We start from the raw sequence: 18,428 nt of genomic DNA, 5'->3' as shown, positions 1-18,428 counted from the left end.
ATTAATTTCTGACCCATACCAGCCGCCACTAAAACATTTTAAGGGGAAAATAACAAATTCAGATGGATGTGCTGCAAGGGAATATGTGTCAGCCACATTAAGATCCGTCATGCACACATCTCGGGAGATGAGGGTGAAGTGACCCGGAGAGTTGCTGAGTGCTTACAGATGACCACGTTGGTGCGTGGCAAGGCCGGACACACGCATGCAAGCCCATACGGTCATTTTGTTTGCCATGATTCGGATGATGAAAGCCTCTTGTGTTGATTTAATGCAAAGGGAAAGGAACATAACTCTGCAGGGTACTCTTACATTTGCAGTTTGATTTAAACCGCACTCAAAAGTATTGTCAACACAGTCCCGAGGCGATTGGAAATAGATCTTCGTATCTTGGTTTCATGCAAAGAGTTGTTGACAAGCCTTCTGGGAAATGTGGCGCACAAAAAGCAAAATCAACAACATGTGATCGAAATAACCACAAATTCAACTATTTATCACAAACACATTTTCAGTTCTTATTTTTAACTGGCTGCTCATTGTTTTTTTCTTTATTTTATTTATTTTTAAAGACGCTGAACTTCTTTGGTTGCGCTTCAAGAGCTTTGCTGGAACTATTTCGGAATATCTACCTCTGTCATTTTTGGAATCGGCAACATTTCTGCTCAACAGGTACGTTTTGGTTTTTCCAATTGATTCTACATTATAAAGGTCTCATCCGTTTCTATCGTGGGCTTATTTACACTTCTGCTAGTTTAGTTTTGCTAGCACTACAGAAGCGCTTGCAGCATCTTTCCGAATGGGTGAGTTTTTGCTTTCAAAGTCTTACCACGGCCAGAAATTTGCCACCATATCCAGCATCAGCATGTGACTCACCTCACGGCTCCGTTACATCTGATCCAATCGGATCACAGAGATGACTCATGGCCTATTGTTACCATGCTGCGTTTTCTGATCAGATCAGATAAACATAGCTTTGTGACTCCATGGGACCTCACCCCCCCCCCCCCCCCCCACCTATGATGACTAACAATCTGCATGTGCAAAAAAAATTGAGTTGTTCAACCCTAGCTCAGAGTAGTACTGTATTCCACATTTGCATCAGTTATGCAGGATAACTACTCCTCCAAAGCAACAGCCTCAGCTGGGTTCAACCATCTGTTTTATGAGCTCATCGAATCGGGGGAAATGCTTTGCAGGCATGTACTTCATCCCCGATTGCGCTTTTGAAATGTTGACTTTCCCCCCAAATCAGGTAACTGCAGACTTCCTGCGCACCCCAATATACATTTGTGAAATTTGTGAACATCTTGCGTCATTTTACATCCTGGGTTTTGTTTTACAAGCCCCCTAATGGGTTGGTGACAGAGCTCTTTCACCTCCTTTTTAATCACTCACTTTTGATAGAACTTGATTATTTCTGGCGATTTTACTACTCAGGCGGTGTCTACATTGGCGTAATCTATACTCTTGTTATTGGTTTAAAATAATAAATCTGGCCTACAGTATCCAATACAGTATTTCTGCCTACTTTTAGTAAAATGAATCTGATCCTGCAGTCCCAGTTCTAAGCAGTAGGTGGCAGCATTTGCCTGTCACGGTTTGACCGGATGTGCCTTGCAGGGATTCTCCGGCTTCATCTCTCCACAAAGTGCGGCTGGTTTTCCTTTTAATCTCGACTCCAGTGTTTTTTTTTTTTTCTTCCTTGGGTGTTGCCTTCCCTTTTCCAACTTTGGCGTGTCTTTCTATCTCGTCTTGCCGTGTAAGCTTTGGGAGTGGGCCGAATTTCAAACATCTCCTTCATTATCCAACTGTTTTCTGTTGAAGCGCTGTCACGTTCACGTTACCGTTTTTTAAAGGACTTGTTGATTTTCGACTGGCTAAGCTAACTGAGCTAAGCAAGGAGCGCTCCCGATGCAGGCCATTAAGTGTGTGGTGGTGGGTGACGGGTGAGTTCAACTTTATATTATCCTTTTTCGCCAACTTCTAACACAGTTATAATCGCAGTTGAGAGTTTAAAGTGTTGTTGATGTTGTTTTCGTTTATTTATTTACGTTGACCCAGTTAGCGGCTAACAGCTGTTGCTTCAGATAGCGGAGCAGTCATGCCTACTTATCCTCGCAAGTCTAACTTTGTCATAACATCTCATACATAAAATCAAATGTTTTCACGTATATGAAATTAATTATAGTACAATTATACAGTGTAATGCTCATTCTTGAAATTTGATGCCAATTTCTCATGATTAAGCAATCACATTTATCCAGCAACCTTTGGACCCAGGGCCAGTTACTATAGGGCTGGCGATATGCCCCTTCAAAATGAAAATCGTAATCACAATTTCTGATATCTATTTTTTTCTCTCATACAAAGAGCAAAATGGTATTATTGCAGTATTCAAAATAACTTTTGCGTTGTTTTTTCTAGGGCTGTGGGTAAAACCTGCCTGCTCATCAGCTACACTACCAATGCTTTCCCTGGAGAGTACATCCCCACTGTGTAAGCCACATTCGAACACAGAGAGAATTAACAAATCCCCCCCCAATGACTTTTTTTCTCTGTGTCTCCCTTCAGTTTCGACAACTATTCCGCCAATGTGATGGTGGACGGTAAGCCGGTAAACCTCGGCCTCTGGGATACTGCGGGACAGGAGGACTACGACCGACTCAGGCCACTGTCCTACCCACAAACCGTACGTAGACGAGGGGCGCTTGCTTGTCGCATGCTATGCCATCACGCCTTCAGCTCGTCACCAACAATTTTGAGTCATTCACAGCCCCAGACGGGAGTATGCACGCTCAGCAATTTCGAGCCTTGTATCCATAGTACCTATACACAGTCTGGAAGGCAACTGGAGGGAGTGAAAGAAGCTCTTGTTTACTGGCCTTTGTCCTCACGACAAATCTGTCTCTGTGCCTCAGGGAGTGGGGGTCAGGTCTTAAGAGAACACATAGTTTCTGCAGATTTACAATGCCGGAAAAAAAAGCATTCACTCACGTCTTCACTTCAGATTGTCTTAATTTTTCTTTTTCTTTTGCAATGTTATCACACTTAAACATTTTGCATCTTCAATCAAATTTTAATCCCTTGCAAAGGTAAGTAAGACATTCGTTGTACCTCGACTTGTAGATGACCCGAATAACTAGTTTTTCAGGATGATGTGAGAATCAGAACATGAACAAAAGCAGCAATTTGCCAATTATTCAGAACAATTCTCCAAAAAAATGCTTCAGGTTAAAAAAAAGATGCTTGAATTTGTGTATTGCCACTCCCAGTTGAAATTCACTGCCAAACTAAATGGAAAACAAAGACATTATGTATTTAACCAAATGACATTTTCTATTTCTTTAAAATGTAGAAATCTGTTTTTGTCTAATGCTATTTTGTTTCCCCCCTTTTAGGATGTCTTTCTGATTTGCTTTTCACTAGTTAGCCCCGCTTCTTTTGAAAATGTCCGGGCCAAGGTAAGATTGCGGCCTTTTCGTTTTAATAATAATTTTTCCATGTTCAATCTTTTGGGGTCTTTGAAAGTGCTCATTGTCTCAATGTTTTTGCTCACCAGTGGTACCCTGAGGTAAGACACCACTGCCCTAACACCCCCATCATCCTGGTGGGCACCAAGCTCGACCTGAGGGACGACAAGGACACCATCGAGAAGCTCAAGGAGAAGAAACTCGGGCCCATCATTTACCCTCAGGGCTTGGCCATGGCGAAAGAAATAAGTCAGTGATGTGCACAATTTGCATACACAATCTATTGTTAAAATTACCTCATCTACAATTCAACTGGCCTATCAGTTTTAAAAATATTTATTTTTTTCCTCCACCAGGTGCCGTAAAGTATCTAGAGTGTTCAGCTTTGACACAGCGCGGCCTTAAAACAGTGTTCGACGAAGCCATCCGGGCGGTCCTCTGCCCACCGCCCGTCAAGAAAAGAAGAAGGAAGTGCAGCGTTTTGTAAACGCTGGAGCCTGGAAACGATTGCCATCCAAACTCGTCCAGCAACATTTGAGTTTGTTGCCCTACTTTCCTGATTGTTCTTTGTTTGTTTTTTGTTTTATCAACACTCATTAGATCAGGCTAGGTCCTTATTGAAAGTTTGATTATTGTTGTTTGATCAAGAGCATCTTGGTCATTTTCTATTCAATGTTTGGATTATGAAGTAAGACCTTTTGAAGATATTTTTACTTTAGTTAGAAATTCCCGAGGCCTTCATAACTTAACTCCATAAGAGGAAGTGTTTTTCATATGTTCTGTTAAATTGGGTTCAGCACGCCCCGAAATCCACCTTCAGGCAGTGGTTAAACCACTTCTCAATTAACTCTTTTTTATTGTTCAATTGTGATCGAAGGACCGATTGTTTACTATCTGATTTTAGAGTCAGCAAGCAGTAAAACAATGTGTGATTGCTTATAAAGAAGCTGTAGAATGCTTGCTGAGAAATGACGCCAGAGAAATGACTCGTGTTTTAACAGCCGTACGTGACGCTCAGCACAAAAGTGAAGTCGTTCATATAAAATCAGTATTTTCAATGCTCATGCGGTTGTTTATAGTGCAGATTTTATTACTTGAATATTTTACTTTAGATGCTTTCCCAACAATTAACATATCCCAAGCTCTTTTTTTCTTCTTGAGATCCTGCCTGTTGCAACATGAGGAGCCAGTACATACTACATACGTGATCATCAGCTGGCATGTAACCTTTGAACGCATTCCCCACCCTGCTCCCCGCCCAAATGAGCAATGATCAAGTTGACGTCTTGGCTTCATGTTTCAGTGGAGTCTCATTGCGCACACTTGGATTTACAGTTTTGCCTAATATGGTATCAGTTCATGTTTTATAAGTAAATAAAATCCTCAAAAATAAGTGACTGCATTAATAAATTTATAGGTAAGTGACGCCAATGTTAGTTGGTTGTTGATTTCCATTGTTCAAACACCAGCTTGGCACTCACTGCATCTTCAACTCCCATTCCTGTAAAAAAAATAAAAATAAATGCACACTTTGTTGTATGAGAAGTGAGAAGTCAGTAGTACTTACCAAGCGATTTAAACAATGTTGTTTTTTCTCGGAGTGCAGGTTTTCCTCCACTGATGATTTCTCCGAGTTCTGCAAACACTTCCACCTAAAAAGATGACATCACCTTTAAACTTCAACACAAAGTCCATTGAATTGAAGCGACGAATTATAATAAATGACTGGCTGACCCCGGAGTGGATGATGTCACCAGACTCGACCATGGCTCCCTCCCTGCTGTCAACGTACACCACCGCCTCCTTCATCAGAACATCATCCAGCTCTCGATATTTTGGGTCGCAAGCTCCCACCGCTGCCCGCCCGGTAAGATTTTTTTTTTATGGTTTGCAATTTGGGGGTGTTTTGGTGTTTGGCTCCTCACCTGCCACATGAGCTCCCGGTTTGACCCACTGTCCAAAGAGCACCGGCTCAGAACTTGAGGTGACGGTCACTATGACGTCAGCTCCCGTCACTGCTGCCTCAGCGGAGTCGCAGAGGGTAACGGGACCACTGACGGAGCTCTGAAATCTTGACATTCCTTGTTTTCTGTGGCCCCACACTCGCACCTTTCACCAGAATTCAAGGTTAAAGTAAACATTCTTAAAAAGGAGTAAACAAATACTGTTTTTTCCCAAACCTACAAACGTGACAATATACATCACTAATCATAGTTAGATAAATTGTACCCAAAAAATAATAATAGTAAACCTGGAGCTGGTGATGGAGGGGGTTTTACTGGACACATACTTTTGGTACCCAAGAATTAGAATTAACTACAGACAAAATTATTTACTACATGTATTTTGGGTACTATTGTGTTCAGCACCATCTATGCCAAGTTCAGGGTTTAACGGTTACATTTCTTTCGGACTTGCTTAAACATTACTTTAGTAGATCAAACTCGTTTTGAGGTCATGTTAATATTTGACATGCTGGTTAAATACTCAAAGGTTAATCAACATCTGCTCATTTCCATGCCCATGACTGTTTAACATAAAATATTTGGGTACCCTTGGGCATGAAACTTGCATAACCAATTTCTACTGAAGAAAAAAAACTTTCCAGCACAGAATATATATTTTAATTTGGGAAAAATGTATTTTATAGTTTTCTGATGTGGGTGATTTTTTTTAACAGTAATTACAACAATAACAAAAATCTACCACATTGTGTGATAAACTATGTACCTCATTAAATGAAAACATCTCAGTGAAGACAGTGTAGTGGCTCAGGGCTTGTTGTCCTGTACCCAATATGGCCAGCACCTCTGCTTTGGGAGGCATTAGCAACTGCACAAAATTATTTTGGCACACTCTGAATGGCTGCTTTCAATGCCAAACACAAACAGAGAAAGCAAACCTTGGCAGAAATTGCAGAGACCGCGGCTGTCCTCATGCACGTGATGACGTTGCCCTCCATCACCTGCAGATTGTTGTGACCGTTAAACATTCTGATGTGTAGCTGTCACATGCGCCGAAGAGCGCCACTCACGGCCTTCATGCTTCCAGTCTCGGGGTCCAGCAGCACCACCGTGGCTTTAACTGAAGGCAGTTCGCAACCTTTCTCCCGATTGTAGACGCCCACAAACTTTGTGCACAAGATCCCGTTGTTTTCCATGTACGTCGGCATCAAACACATGTTTCTGTTTAAAGGAGAAAAGTTTTTTTCCACAAATCACATCTGTAGCATGATTTTTTTTAACATCAGAAACACATTTTTATTCTATCTATCTATTGTATCTAATTAGTTACAGTTAGATAATTTTTAGTTACAGTTAACTAAGTTTACAATAATTTCATTGCAATTTGATGTTATTTTTATTTAAAGTAAAATGGGATTATTAGGGGGAAATTATGTAATAGTTAAGTCCATATTTCTCAGCGCAATATAGTTTGGCAAAACGTCAGCGTCTGGAACCTGGCCCTCGCGAATAACGGGGGTTTATCACACTTTCATTCGCGAGTGAACAGTAACTCCAATCTTAGCTCTCCTGCAGAATCCGGACAAATAGTCAAACTGTTTCGTCAGCATACTTTAGGCTTACCCGTTAAATTTCTGCAAATGCAGAGTAGACCTTACAGGTTGAATCACCTCCGAACTGTCCCTTCGGGAATATTTTGCCAAAGCTTCCTCCAGACGAGGGATGAGCTCCTCGTAGTGTAAGAGACGAGAAACTTCATTTTCCGAAATGACAACGGGTAGCTCGGCCATTGCTGCGAGTTTGCTTGCGGAGTTGGGATTTTTTTGCAGTCGTGGTAAAATTCTCGGATTGAAAATGCGTTTACCTCAAACACATGAGCGTAGCCTAGTGGTTATTCCGTGGACGACCGGGCTTAGTGAACCATAGCCGCGCGGTCGTCAAATATATATTTTATTTTTAGCTTTACCTATAGAAACATTGTACAATATGGATTTTACTATGCGGTGTAATTTAAAGCGATTGCATCTCTGCTAAAGATCTCACCTGTTGCTGAACTTAACCTTTTATTTAAAATTCAGTCTATCCATTTTGTGATACCTACCATACACTACCAAGTGAAAATGCAAGCAATATCTTTTTTGATTATACTAATTTTGAATTTAACAGATCTAAGGCATTTGCTAATGAATTGTGTGCACTGTACAGCATAATGCAAGAATACAAATAGAAAAATGTTTATAAAAGTTTTATTCTGAATCAGGGAATGCTATGACAAACAAATATACTAACCATATAAACATAACTGAAGTATTTTCTCATTTATCTAAATTGAAAACTCCCTGTTCTGTATGAACAACAATTACAAAAAAAAAAATTACACAAGCAGTCTCTCAATAGCCATTTGGACACTCTGGATTTGGGGTTTCAGCTGAGAGCCCTCCTTTATTGTGACCGAGGTAGCGATGACGGCTCGGGACGCCCCACAGGCGCGGCCCAGGGCCTGTTTGGAACGTACAAACACATACGGGACGTTTTTGTCCTCGCAGAGCAAGGGAAGGTGGAGGATGATCTCCAGTGGTTCAGCATCAGCAGCCATGACGATGAATTCAGCAATTCCTCTGTTCAGGGTCTTTGTGGCTGGGAGAGAAAAAGCGTAATAATAAATAAAACGTCAGAAACCCTTCTAAATCGTGTTTCTCAAATTTTATTGAGACAAGGCGCATTTGAACTGAGCTGCAACATTTTTAGGATGCAGCAGGACCAGATTGACAACATAGCCAGACAAAAATATTTTATTAATATTTCCCAATTTTTCCCAGATACAAATTAGCACCCGCACCTTCATTGGCTCCTTTCCTTATCTGCTTGTAGTTGGCGGCTTGTTGCACCAAATCCAGGATGGTTTTGGTGAGTACGGCGTCGGCCAGCGGGTAGGCCTTTGGGTTCACTGGAGCTTCACTCTGCACACAAAATACATTTTTTTAATCTAAATGTAAAATTTGTTCCGCAGTGATCTTAAAACTGAACTTCCCTCAATGGTTTAAACTTTGACGCTAGCGGTTAGCATGCACATGGTAATAGCATGTTTGGTCCATTCAACAAAACCCTCACCATTGCGGTTCTTGGTATTTCTTCCCTCTCGGCAAAATGCTTCACGGAGGAGTATTTCCCTTTTGGTAGGGATAGTGGATCAACAAAATACGAAATTGAGAGCTTTGCTCTTTCACTGCTACGAAATGCACAAATGTTTCAACTTGTCGCTAGCTGAAACGTTTGCTTCACGTGTAGCCTAATGTGCGTACGCAGTTGCTTGCGGAATCGGAAATGAAACTTCTTCTTCAGGTGCCTTTTCCTGGTCATGACGGTGCGTTTACGCCACCTATCGATTTGGAATAGAACTGCTACAATTGAAAAATTATGCAACTGATTTTTTGTTGTTTTCTTCTGTTCATTTGGATCATTATATTAATAGTTGCTTGACGTTGTATCCTCTTTTTTTATTTACATTTTGATTACATGGAAATTATTATTGTACGTGTTATTGTTTTAAAAATAGGAGCGCGTGACCGAGCCACTCTCCATACCAGTAGATGGCAGTATTAAATCATACCAACACGACGAAGAAGATGTTGAGCTCAGTAGGGCACTTTGACGCCGCCATATTACCCTGTCGTCCTGGTCTGAAGGAGAGAGCGAGGGAAAATGAAAGGGTTCCGGGGACTCACGCATTTATCGGTAAGGACTACTTGTAAACCAAACCTCTTATTTAATGGGTACGGTTTCTCACTTTGTCGCCGTCTTTTTCACGCTGTTTGTGTGGTGAATTCTTCCGAGTTCATGTCCCGACTCGCTGTGGGAAAGGGGCTGTCACCTGAGAACCTCAGGAGGACTGCCGCTTCCTTGTTTACCATTTATGCTTTATTATAATGTATAATAATAGTATATAAATTAATCTTCACAATAGACAGGTTGGGAAAAGTAAACGAGAAAATATCCTACACAACTTTAGAGCATTTAAGATGACCTTTCTGTGCTTCTTATCAATATAGGTTCACTGAGTTGAGAAACAAACTCATGTTAAGTCATTTCAGATTATGTGTAATGTTCTACCTATCATCCCACCTTCCATTTACTATTTTCTCAGACCAGGCTTTACGCGGCGCAGGCTGCTCGTAAGGTGGAGACCACCAGGGCTGCTGAACATGTTAAATTTCAGCCGCAAGATGTGCAGGTCAGTGGTTGTTGATATTGGTTTTCTTCTCCACAGAGACGCTACTATGCAGCTGTCAAAGCAGGCCGCTCTCTTGTTGAGCCCCTGGGTGGCCTCAAACTGACTCCAGGGGCTGCTCACTCCATCCAGGATGTTCATGTATGTTGCGCAGTGAGGAGGAAGGCTGGGTCCCAACAGCATAGTTCTGTGTTATGTCTGTAAAAGATGTTAAATTTTATTTTAAGGCTGTATTACCCACTTTCATCTTTCCTGATGGAAATGATCTGAAATCTCTCGTTGTCCTCTTACAGGTGAGCCGACTGCCCAGTGGACTGGTGATCGCCTCCCTGGAAAACTACTCACCAGCTTCCAAGATTGGTGTGTTTGTTAAGGCTGGCTGTCGTTATGAGACCCTTGACAACCAGGGCGTGACCCACGTCCTCAGACTGGCTGCCAACCTGGTATGATGTGTTGCTATAATCAACTGTCAATTTTTTTTTCTATTTTAGTATCAGTGTGTCGAGCTCTGCCATCAAAATCTAAAACCTAATAATAATTGATGCATCCTGTATACTGCAGATGCCAAAACATGGCAGAAAGTGGAGTTTAAATGTCGTGCCTTTTTTCCAGACTACCAAAGGAGCTTCAGCTTTCAAGATATGCCGTGTTATCGAAGCTGTTGGAGGTAAACTGAGGTCAGTGGCCATGAGAAGAAAAAAACAAAAAAACAATTTAACATTTTTGGTATTCATTCCTTTTATTCTTTTTCACATTTGTGCCTCTCTAGTGCTTCTTCATCCAGAGAGAACATGATCTACACTGTTGACTGCTTGCGAGATGACATGTGAGTAAGCACCGATCATGCCAGATTATTTTTTGTCCTCAAAATCCAGATTTCCATCATTTTTAAAATTTCCTGACAAATTCCAAAGCATTAGGCCATGTGCAAGTATTTTATTTTAGTGTCCTTATTCAATAGCGACACAGTGATGGAGTATCTGATCAATGTGACAACGGCGCCAGAGTTTCGCCCGTGGGAGGTGTCCAATCTCACACCCAGGGTAAAGGTTGACAAGGACCAAGCAGGACAGAGTGCTCTCATAGGTGAGTGGCTCAGCTCTCTCACATTACACACATGCAAAGTATGATATTGAGCTTGCTGTCCATTGTTTTGTCCCAGCTGTGGTTGAAAGTCTCCATGAAGCCGCCTACAAGAACGCTCTGTCCAACTCTCTTTACTGTCCTGACTACATGGTGGGAAATATCCAGTCTGAGCATGTGAGTAATGTCCCTCTATTCTACTTCCTGATAGTGTCAAGCTCAGCTCTCAATTTGATTGTTGCTCTCTTTTGTTTTCAGCTTCACCAGTTTGTCCAGAATCATTTTACAAGTGCAAGAATGGCACTTGTTGGACTTGGTAAGGACGTATCGTAGTTCATGTAACCTTCTAGTACACTTGGAATTAGAAAAAAAAACAAAAAGAGCTTCAATGGTGTCTACAGGTGTGGATCATACCGTTCTGAAGCAAGTAGGAGAGCAGTTCCTTAACATCCGCGGTGGCGGCGGAACATCAGCTGGCCAAGCCCGCTATCGTGGAGGTACGGGACACGTTGAACAATCTTGACAGGCTCCAATTTTACCATACTAATCATACTTATGTGGAACACAAGTCATATTATAGAATTCATGATGTCAGAATAAGTCCTCCAACTTGTCTTATTTTATTTTTCTCGTATTTCTGTATGCTCTCCAGGTGAGGTCCGGCTGCCGAGCACCAGCAGCCTGGTCCACTCTGCCGTTGTGAGCGAGGCAGCAGCTTCAGGCACCAGTGAGGCTGTGGCCTTCAGCGTTCTGCAGCACGTGCTGGGAGCTGGTCCGCGGATCAAGAGGGGCTCTGATGCCACTAGCAAACTAGTGCAGGGGGTTGCCAAGGCAACTGCTGACCCCTTTGATGTGAGCAGTTGCCTGATAGGCACAGAACGGCCTTGGAGTGAAATTGCACATCCCCCCGCCTCCAATTTTATATCCAATTTTCGTTTATTGTTATTTTTTCATCTTGACAGGTGAGTGCTTTCAACGCCAGCTACTCTGACTCTGGGCTGTTTGGAGTCTACACCATTTCCCAAGCAGGATCTACCGGCGATGTAAGTATAGTCATTGCCGCGATCCGTACAATCTCCAGCAGCACGTCCCAAAATTTGAGAAATAATGTTAGATTTTTGCATGCGCTGCAGGTCGTCAAGGCCGCTCTTGCTGAGGTGAAAGCTGTCGCTGAGGGCGGAGTCACAGCTGCTGACCTCACTCGGGCCAAGTAAGAAACCTTGCAATTGGAAGCATTCAACTCACACAATTGTTTCCCTTTATAATAACCCAACAAGTGTACAAGGTGAAAATACTCAAAGATAATTAACAAATATTTGAGGGGTTAAAAACAAGAGTTTTCAATCACCCTGAATGTTTGAAACTGTTGTTGAGCGACTCTTGTTTTTTTTTTGTTTTTTTTGTGGAGGATTTCCCTCAAGTCTCAGTTGCTGATGACTCAGGAGACTTCAGAAGGTTTGCTTGAGGCCATGGGCACTCAGGCACTGGCTAGTGGCTCCTACCAATCCCCGGAAGAATTTGCCAAAAACATCGACAATGTCTCTTTAACGGATGTGGCCAACGTAAGACCCTTGTTTGCTTCTTTATTTGTGCTCCGATAAATCTGATGTAAGACAATTTTGTATTTTTATCTTAAATCACACTTTTCTAGTTTAGTTGAGATAGTAGTAGTAGTTTGTAATTTGTTGTATCTAGTATATTTATAGAATATTTTAAAATAATTTGGACAAAATATAGAATGATCTTAAATGGTAAAAGTGTACCGAATGAGTGTATATGTGGCTGAATTTCTTATTCTGTCTGTAAATTTCCTCTGTGACTAAAGCACATTTTAATGATCCTCATTTTTGCATTTATTCCCAGGCTGCAAAAAAATTTGTGTCTGGCAAAAAGACCATGTCTTCCAGCGGGAACCTTATCAAAACACCCTTCGTCGACGAAATCTAAAACCAGCGCTTGCTTCCACCACCTCCTCGGCTTGTCGTTTCACTTTGGAATTTGTTTCCTCCACTATAACAGAAATGCGCCGTTCCTGCACTGTTGGTCTGAGAGGTGTCCTCTAGATCTTTATATATGTTAAGATTTGTTTTGGGGTCATCGCAACATCATTTCTCATTTGCCCTCATGCAGTTTAATGTATAGCTCGTGTAAAAAATAATGGATAAATTCTATCTGCCTGACAGAGTTGTGGTTTGTCATGATGCTGTTCATAAGGTCTCTATATAATTAAAAAAAAAGTATTACAAAACCCAAATAACTGATGAAACTGAGTATGTATTGCTTTGTTTTTTCATCAACAGGGTATTTGAAATATACAAATGCAATGTGATTGAAAACTAAAAACCACAGACTTTTTGAATAATTCAGATGTATGTATTTCATCTACGTCTTTGGATACACCCTCCATGTTCAACCCCGCATCAAACGTGGCAAGTAAGAAATACTTGATTACAAGCAGAAGTCAAATTTTCAGGCTATTGTTTCTTCTTTCAACCTCTCATTGTGTCAAGTTATTAACATGGTTAATTTAAAAAAAATACTTTAGTACTTTTCAAAGTCTCCTTTATTACCTTGCTTCAGTGTTTTATATATTTTATATAGTTTATATAATTTTATATAATATTTGTTCAGTTTTTTCCCCATGAATAGGAATTGACAGTCAATGCTCACTGGGTTTGTTGATGTAAATTTCCTCTTTTATTTTATTTACTCGTTTCATATCAAACGAGATTTGGGGGCACCTCCTCCCGTATGATATCGCGAGATTTCCCGTTGACAGACGCGAAGAAAGCAAGCTTGCTGGATTTGAGTTTGTTTTTTGCATCTTGAACGCGTCCTCTTTTCGTAAAAAAACACTACGTCGTCTATCTTGATCGTATTTAATTTAATTTCAAAAATAGTAATAGTGACAAAGAAGTGAACGTAATACTAATATTTTGTTTTTGACAATTCTATAACAAGGGGAGAGTGTTACGGTGGGCTGCAGGAAAGTCGACTGCATGGATTTGGTATGATTGCAGAATAATTGTAGCGGCTAACGCATCCACTTTGTGTGACTAATCCAGACGTTTTGCTGAGGAATATTTGTGGGAAAGTTGCCGGGATGGCGGTACGTGAAACCAGGCGATGAATCCCTCCTCCGAGGGCTGCATGGCAAAATCATCTGGAGGAATAAAAACGGTTGTTTTGGATGGAGCACTTTCACACTGCGATTCAACCCCATGAGCGTGATTCACATCTAGCTGTGGACACTTAAGGTGGGATCGAGACAAAAGCCCGGACCACCAGCCCCACCTGTGTGTGTCCACGGACATGGATAAACTGACAGTCATATCAGGATGTCTCTTCCTCGCTGCAGAAGTCTTCGCCATCGCCAGCATCGCGAATCCGGACTGGATCAGCACCGGAGAGTCAGCCGGTAAGAAATCATCTTGCAAAACTTTTACTACTTCCCACGTCATGGCAGTTTAAAGGAGTCCTCTTATGGAAAACTGAGTTTTAAATCATTGTCTCTAGAGTGCATACCCACCCAAGTTGACCAAGTACAGCGCCGCCTAGTTGCGGATAATTGAGGCTATTTATTCACCTAGTTGCTGTTTTACGCTTTTTCCAAAACGCACGAATGCCACAAGATGGCGCCAAAGCCCTGTACAAATTAAAGGTACATTGGTAGCTTAACTTACAAGTGCCTCAGTTTACAAGTTTTTAATATCAAAAGTACTAGCAGTATCCGTGAATACTCATCGGTCTGAAAAATATGGTCTTGAACATCCCTAGAAAAATGTGTATCATGTCTTACACAGTAAATATGACTGTGAACTCACCACCCTTTTTGTTGGCTTAATTATTTGCATATAATTAAGGCGAGAAGTGTTATGAAGGACAATGTGTGACTTTTAATGAGGTCTCTTGGGAGGGTGAGATCTTCCACCTGGAGGATTCAAGCCGTGTGACTCATTTATTTTGTCTAAAGGTGCTCAATGTACACAGAAGTACAAAGAGAAAAAGTAAAGTCAATGTTCTCAAATGATTAGTAAGTTATCAATGGTAACACTTGTTTTTCCCCATCCAGGCTCTCTGACTGTCGGTCTGGTCCGACAGTGCCAGACCATTCACGGCCGAGATCGGACGTGCATTCCCCCTCACATGCCCCCGGAGTGGGTCACAACCCTTTTCTTCATTATCCTGGGCATCCTCTCGCTGACTGTCACTTGTTGTCTGCTGGTCATGTCCCACTGGCGTCGTGAGGTCATCCGATATGCACGCTGGATCGCCTTCACAGGACGTAGGTGTCTCGCCGATTCCTCCATCCTCAATTGCCAGTGAAAGACAACGTCAATTTATTTTGTATTGTTGCTTTATTTGTCTTTGTAAATCTGGCAACTTTTTAATTCATATGACCTTTTGAGCTACTTGTGGGAGATGGCGTTAGAATAGGAAAAAAAAATCTTACTGGAAAGGTCTCTGGCCTTAAACAGTGCTCATAGTTCCTCCAATATTTCCCCACAGCAAGTGTGAATCCCTCACGTCTGCCAATTCTCACGCTTTCCTCCTTGTCTTACCTCAGTTGTCCTCTTCTGTATGGCCGCCCTCATTTTCCCAATCGGCTTCTACGTCAGTGAGGTTGGAGGACAGCCATACAAGCTGCCCAACAACACCGGGGTGGGTTCCTCCTATGTCCTCTTCGTTCTGTCCATATTTTTCACCATCGTGGGCCTGCTGTTTGCTGGGAAGGTTTGCTTACCCGGCTGATGTACTTTATACACGGGAACTCTTGGCCATTTGGTGGCCGAAGAGGCAGACTTTTTTTTTTTTTTCCTTTTCGTGTCCTCATGAGAGGTTTGGCACAACATTTCCGATACATCCGTCCATCTGTTTGCTCAGAGGGAGTGAGTGTCGTCCTGAAGGAGCGCACATGCAGGGGAATTTTCCAAAGATGGATTTAAATAAGGGCGTAACCATCTTATGAAGGAACCAGATAACCTCTCTCACCCCGTTTACAAAAGCAGCACAATCCAATCTGTAACAAATTCAGTGACATTTTTGTATTTATTTTCTTTTGTAATTCTTTTGGAGTAAAAAGTAATATATTCCAGTGCATAGCCACCATTAACATGTAGGGATCAAATTGCCTTATAAATGTGCATTCGTTTTGTGCTTTAGGATTTGAGTGCACATTTTTCTTTTTTGTCATGGAAACAAATAGCTGAATACAGTGAACTCCCGCTATTTCACAAATAACTAATTACAGTTAAATAATTAAATACAATATAAAGCATTCGATTCTTCACATTTTTGCTTCAATTCATGGGTATTGTGATGCCACGTCTGGCCACGTGGGGGCAGTATAATTCAGGCATAGTCGATGTACAGTCACTCTTAACAAAGGATAGAGAATACTGTATTTGCCTGTGAGCATTGTTATATTGTGTGGGGGTTCACTGTGTTACAGAATTTTTTTTTTTTAGTAAACACTCAAATAAATATATTTTCTGTGTCATAATGGATGTGACTCAGGTGATTTTTTTTTTAAGTTCAAGCTACAGTGCATTGCACATACAATTTTACTCTGTATAATATGTATTTATTAGGTCCATAAGGTTGAATTGAGTCAGGTTATTGTGTTTTCTGTATCTGTAATGAGGCAGAGCCTCACCACATCCTCACATCTACTCCCCCTCCTCTTTTTGTCTGCACAGGATCTTAAGGTTGCCATGGGAACATCATAGGATATGGCAATAATGTATCTTTATGAAAGGATCCTGCAGCAGGAATCCAGTTGTCTGTGAGTGTGTTGTGTTTGTGTGTTAAAGTTCCCGTTCAAAGTTCTCTTTGACGTTGCGCATGAATGTGACAGACACAAACATGTCTATTTTAAGGCCCGGCGAATTGTTTCATGCAAGCGAGCCAAGTGAAGAAGTGAGAGCACATGGAAACAGGATTTATCTTTATCTGCTCGTTTATTTGCTTGTTTTCTCAAGCACAGACAAACACACAAAGCCTTTGATTGGGTTTGGCGCGGATGGGAAAAAGAATGTGTGCAACAAATGTGTGTCAGTTCTTATTGAGAATTAGCAGTATGACATACTCAGTTGCAACCCTGCATTGTGTTTGGAAATGTTGCACTGGTTGGGAGGACAACAAAATAGGGTAAATCTCTTGCACGCATGCGTTCTTCTGTTAAATAATTTCTGAAATAATTATCTGTCCCCAACTGTGTGCTTAATGCTTCTGATGCTGAGGCAGGTTAGGGTCATGGTTCACTTCAAGTGGGTGAGCTTTGAAATGGCATCTGTTCTGCCAAGTGACTCCACAAGAGGGCGCAATATGTCCTTACGCAATCCTTTTGAAACTGGGATGTTAAATTTACAAGACATCGGTAATCTAATTGAAGCGTTCATTCCATTTACGCTTATATATTTACACATAGACATGTCTGAACAAAAGAATCTGTTTATATAAAAAAAAAACAGATTTTGTAGTAAAAGAGTGTCAGCATAAACAGAGGTGAAGCAATAAAAATAGGTTGAATGAATGAACACACACAAAGTGACACAAAAGCCAAAATAGATACAGAAATGACACACCGGTGTACTCCATTAGCTAATCTTGACTCTGAAATGACTTGATTATTTCTGCTCTTTTCTCACTGGCCTTCTCCTTAAACTTTTGGATGGCCTGGTTACAGGCTTTTTTCTGCGAGTGGAAGAAAACATGGCATTAGATACACAGATGTTTACAAACATATATTTGTAAAATCTCATTTAGAGTAACATACAACTTCAAAAGTGTGCCTCTCCAATTGCAGCTTTAAAATCTCTTCCACGGTCAGCTCTTCCACGTTCTTCTTCAGGGCAATGAAGTGACATGAAGGTGAATGGGATTTGTGCTCCTTCCTGTCAAATGGAGACACAATTGAGCAGTTGAGGAAGCAATCTTAAACATTGAAGGTACTTTTAGACAAAGTGTTTGTATTTTGTGATGTTTTGTACACGGTGCTTTTAAATACTTGGATTGCAAACTTGCATGGCTCAAGTATTTTGCTGTGTAAGAGCAGAGTATCAAAAAACTGCTGAGGTGTGTAGAGCAATATAGCAATGTATACATCTTACTCTGGGTCATCATCGGGCTCCCAGCCTTCCAACTCTTTAAGGCAAAAGAAACACATGGCGACATCTGGGCTGTTATCCGAAGGCGTATGTATGAAACCAGCCTTTGCCATCTGTGGAAACGCATGATCAACACATTTGATTACATTTTTGTTTTAAACTTGTTGCTATTCAACGGCTACGTGGTTAGCTCAGGGCTCAACAACAAATACTCACGTTTTCCGGCGTGCAAGCGCAGTCTTTGTCGAATGGCCACCCCTCAAATGTCTGCAGCCTATTCTCGTAAATGTACATTTTAAAGGTATCGTCGTGAAACGGCTCCATTTTACGTAGCTCAGTGATTTTTGTGGGTGTGAATATATTTTTCGCCACTACGGTTTTCAAATTCCAGTCGCCTTTAAAAGTATGCGTTTTGATTGGATGATGCTTTCTTTTTCTTCAAGGTGTAAAAACAGACGCGCGTTATGATTATTGCCACCTAGTGGTCAATCTGCTTCGAGTTGAACCAAATCATTTTATGCAACATTATATGTAGTAGTTTGAGGAAAAAAGTATTTTGACATTATTATGGATT

General features: G+C 41.2%; 6 protein-coding genes across 8 annotated transcripts; 3 read left to right on the top strand and 3 right to left on the bottom strand.

Moving 5' to 3' along the window:
• Nucleotides 1-1,647: 1,647 nt before the first annotated feature.
• On the top strand, nt 1,648-4,863 carry LOC148382495 (ras-related C3 botulinum toxin substrate 1-like). Of its 2 annotated transcripts, XM_088360347.1 has the most exons (7): nt 1,648-1,759; nt 1,857-1,946; nt 2,425-2,496; nt 2,572-2,689; nt 3,399-3,461; nt 3,560-3,719; nt 3,827-4,863. In XM_088360347.1, the coding sequence occupies exons 2-7, from the start codon at nt 1,912-1,914 to the stop codon at nt 3,955-3,957; spliced, it is 579 nt and encodes a 192-aa protein (XP_088216473.1). In that variant the 5' UTR covers nt 1,648-1,759; nt 1,857-1,911; the 3' UTR covers nt 3,958-4,863. The 2 variants fall into 2 exon arrangements, with proteins under 2 accessions (XP_088216473.1, XP_088216472.1); XM_088360346.1 differs by having other exon boundaries at nt 1,655-1,946.
• On the bottom strand, nt 4,248-7,272 carry crym (crystallin, mu). The gene is made up of 8 exons (XM_088360345.1): nt 7,058-7,272; nt 6,505-6,655; nt 6,373-6,435; nt 6,201-6,302; nt 5,396-5,579; nt 5,205-5,326; nt 5,038-5,122; nt 4,248-4,971 (listed from the first exon to the last, which is right to left on the bottom strand). Exons 1-8 carry the CDS (start codon nt 7,222-7,224, stop codon nt 4,904-4,906), a joined length of 942 nt encoding a protein of 313 aa, XP_088216471.1. The 5' UTR covers nt 7,225-7,272; the 3' UTR covers nt 4,248-4,903.
• A 392-nt stretch (nt 7,273-7,664) lies between these two features.
• Nucleotides 7,665-8,770, bottom strand: LOC148382493 (NHP2-like protein 1). The gene is made up of 3 exons (XM_088360349.1): nt 8,546-8,770; nt 8,274-8,394; nt 7,665-8,071 (listed from the first exon to the last, which is right to left on the bottom strand). Exons 1-3 carry the CDS (start codon nt 8,546-8,548, stop codon nt 7,809-7,811), a joined length of 387 nt encoding a protein of 128 aa, XP_088216475.1. The 5' UTR covers nt 8,549-8,770; the 3' UTR covers nt 7,665-7,808.
• Nucleotides 8,771-9,007: 237 nt separating this feature from the next.
• uqcrc2b (ubiquinol-cytochrome c reductase core protein 2b) lies at nt 9,008-13,211 on the top strand. 2 transcript variants are annotated; one of them, XM_088360341.1, is made up of 14 exons: nt 9,008-9,169; nt 9,702-9,803; nt 9,956-10,105; nt 10,275-10,339; nt 10,432-10,488; nt 10,624-10,748; nt 10,825-10,922; nt 11,004-11,061; nt 11,147-11,242; nt 11,398-11,597; nt 11,708-11,788; nt 11,879-11,955; nt 12,154-12,307; nt 12,609-13,211. In XM_088360341.1, exons 1-14 carry the CDS (start codon nt 9,137-9,139, stop codon nt 12,690-12,692), a joined length of 1,380 nt encoding a protein of 459 aa, XP_088216467.1. In that variant the 5' UTR covers nt 9,008-9,136; the 3' UTR covers nt 12,693-13,211. The 2 variants fall into 2 exon arrangements, with proteins under 2 accessions (XP_088216467.1, XP_088216468.1); XM_088360342.1 differs by lacking the exon at nt 9,702-9,803 and adding an exon at nt 9,579-9,665.
• A 295-nt stretch (nt 13,212-13,506) lies between these two features.
• LOC148382491 (uncharacterized protein C16orf52 homolog B-like) lies at nt 13,507-16,250 on the top strand. Its single transcript, XM_088360348.1, has 3 exons — nt 13,507-14,163; nt 14,818-15,030; nt 15,313-16,250. The coding sequence occupies exons 1-3, from the start codon at nt 14,058-14,060 to the stop codon at nt 15,495-15,497; spliced, it is 504 nt and encodes a 167-aa protein (XP_088216474.1). The 5' UTR covers nt 13,507-14,057; the 3' UTR covers nt 15,498-16,250.
• Nucleotides 16,251-17,182: 932 nt separating this feature from the next.
• birc5a (baculoviral IAP repeat containing 5a) lies at nt 17,183-18,258 on the bottom strand. Its single transcript, XM_088360332.1, has 4 exons — nt 18,071-18,258; nt 17,858-17,967; nt 17,524-17,641; nt 17,183-17,441 (listed from the first exon to the last, which is right to left on the bottom strand). The coding sequence occupies exons 1-4, from the start codon at nt 18,176-18,178 to the stop codon at nt 17,349-17,351; spliced, it is 429 nt and encodes a 142-aa protein (XP_088216458.1). The 5' UTR covers nt 18,179-18,258; the 3' UTR covers nt 17,183-17,348.
• Between the last annotated feature and the right edge of the window lie 170 nt (nt 18,259-18,428).

The sequence above is a fragment of the Syngnathus floridae genome, chromosome 18, assembly GCF_059516105.1.
Source record: "Syngnathus floridae isolate MCC-2025c chromosome 18, RoL_Sflo_1.0, whole genome shotgun sequence".
NCBI lineage: Eukaryota > Metazoa > Chordata > Actinopteri > Syngnathiformes > Syngnathidae > Syngnathus > Syngnathus floridae.
The sequence above is the reverse complement of the archived record's forward strand: the minus strand, read 5'-3'. Positions and strand labels throughout refer to the sequence as shown.

Bases quoted from the DNA above. Each gene is read 5' to 3' on its own strand.
- crym (XM_088360345.1), bottom strand. From the start codon at position 7,224: ATGGCCGAGCTACCCGTTGTCATTTCGGAAAATGAAGTTTCTCGTCTC. The intron at 6,656-7,057 runs GTAAGCCTAAAG...TCCTTTAAACAG, and splicing joins CATTTGCAGAAATTTAACGG to AAACATGTGTTTGATGCCGA. The intron at 5,580-6,200 runs GTACATAGTTTA...TTCTGGTGAAAG, and splicing joins AGATGTTTTCATTTAATGAG to GTGCGAGTGTGGGGCCACAG.
- uqcrc2b (XM_088360341.1), top strand. From the start codon at position 9,137: ATGAAAGGGTTCCGGGGACTCACGCATTTATCG. The intron at 9,804-9,955 runs GTATGTTGCGCA...GTCCTCTTACAG, and splicing joins ACTCCATCCAGGATGTTCAT to GTGAGCCGACTGCCCAGTGG. The intron at 11,789-11,878 runs GTAAGTATAGTC...CATGCGCTGCAG, and splicing joins AAGCAGGATCTACCGGCGAT to GTCGTCAAGGCCGCTCTTGC.
- birc5a (XM_088360332.1), bottom strand. From the start codon at position 18,178: ATGGAGCCGTTTCACGACGATACCTTTAAAATGTACATTTACGAGAAT. The intron at 17,968-18,070 runs GTGAGTATTTGT...GCGTTTCCACAG, and splicing joins GCGCTTGCACGCCGGAAAAC to ATGGCAAAGGCTGGTTTCAT. The intron at 17,442-17,523 runs GTATGTTACTCT...TTCCACTCGCAG, and splicing joins AGAGGCACACTTTTGAAGTT to AAAAAAGCCTGTAACCAGGC.
- LOC148382491 (XM_088360348.1), top strand. From the start codon at position 14,058: ATGGATAAACTGACAGTCATATCAGGATGTCTCTTCCTCGCTGCAGAA. The intron at 14,164-14,817 runs GTAAGAAATCAT...TTCCCCATCCAG, and splicing joins CAGCACCGGAGAGTCAGCCG to GCTCTCTGACTGTCGGTCTG. The intron at 15,031-15,312 runs GTAGGTGTCTCG...GTCTTACCTCAG, and splicing joins CTGGATCGCCTTCACAGGAC to TTGTCCTCTTCTGTATGGCC.
- LOC148382493 (XM_088360349.1), bottom strand. The intron at 8,072-8,273 runs GTGCGGGTGCTA...TTTCTCTCCCAG, and splicing joins AAGGAAAGGAGCCAATGAAG to CCACAAAGACCCTGAACAGA.
- LOC148382495 (XM_088360347.1), top strand. From the start codon at position 1,912: ATGCAGGCCATTAAGTGTGTGGTGGTGGGTGACGG. The intron at 2,497-2,571 runs GTAAGCCACATT...GTCTCCCTTCAG, and splicing joins GGAGAGTACATCCCCACTGT to TTTCGACAACTATTCCGCCA. The intron at 2,690-3,398 runs GTACGTAGACGA...CCCCCCTTTTAG, and splicing joins CACTGTCCTACCCACAAACC to GATGTCTTTCTGATTTGCTT.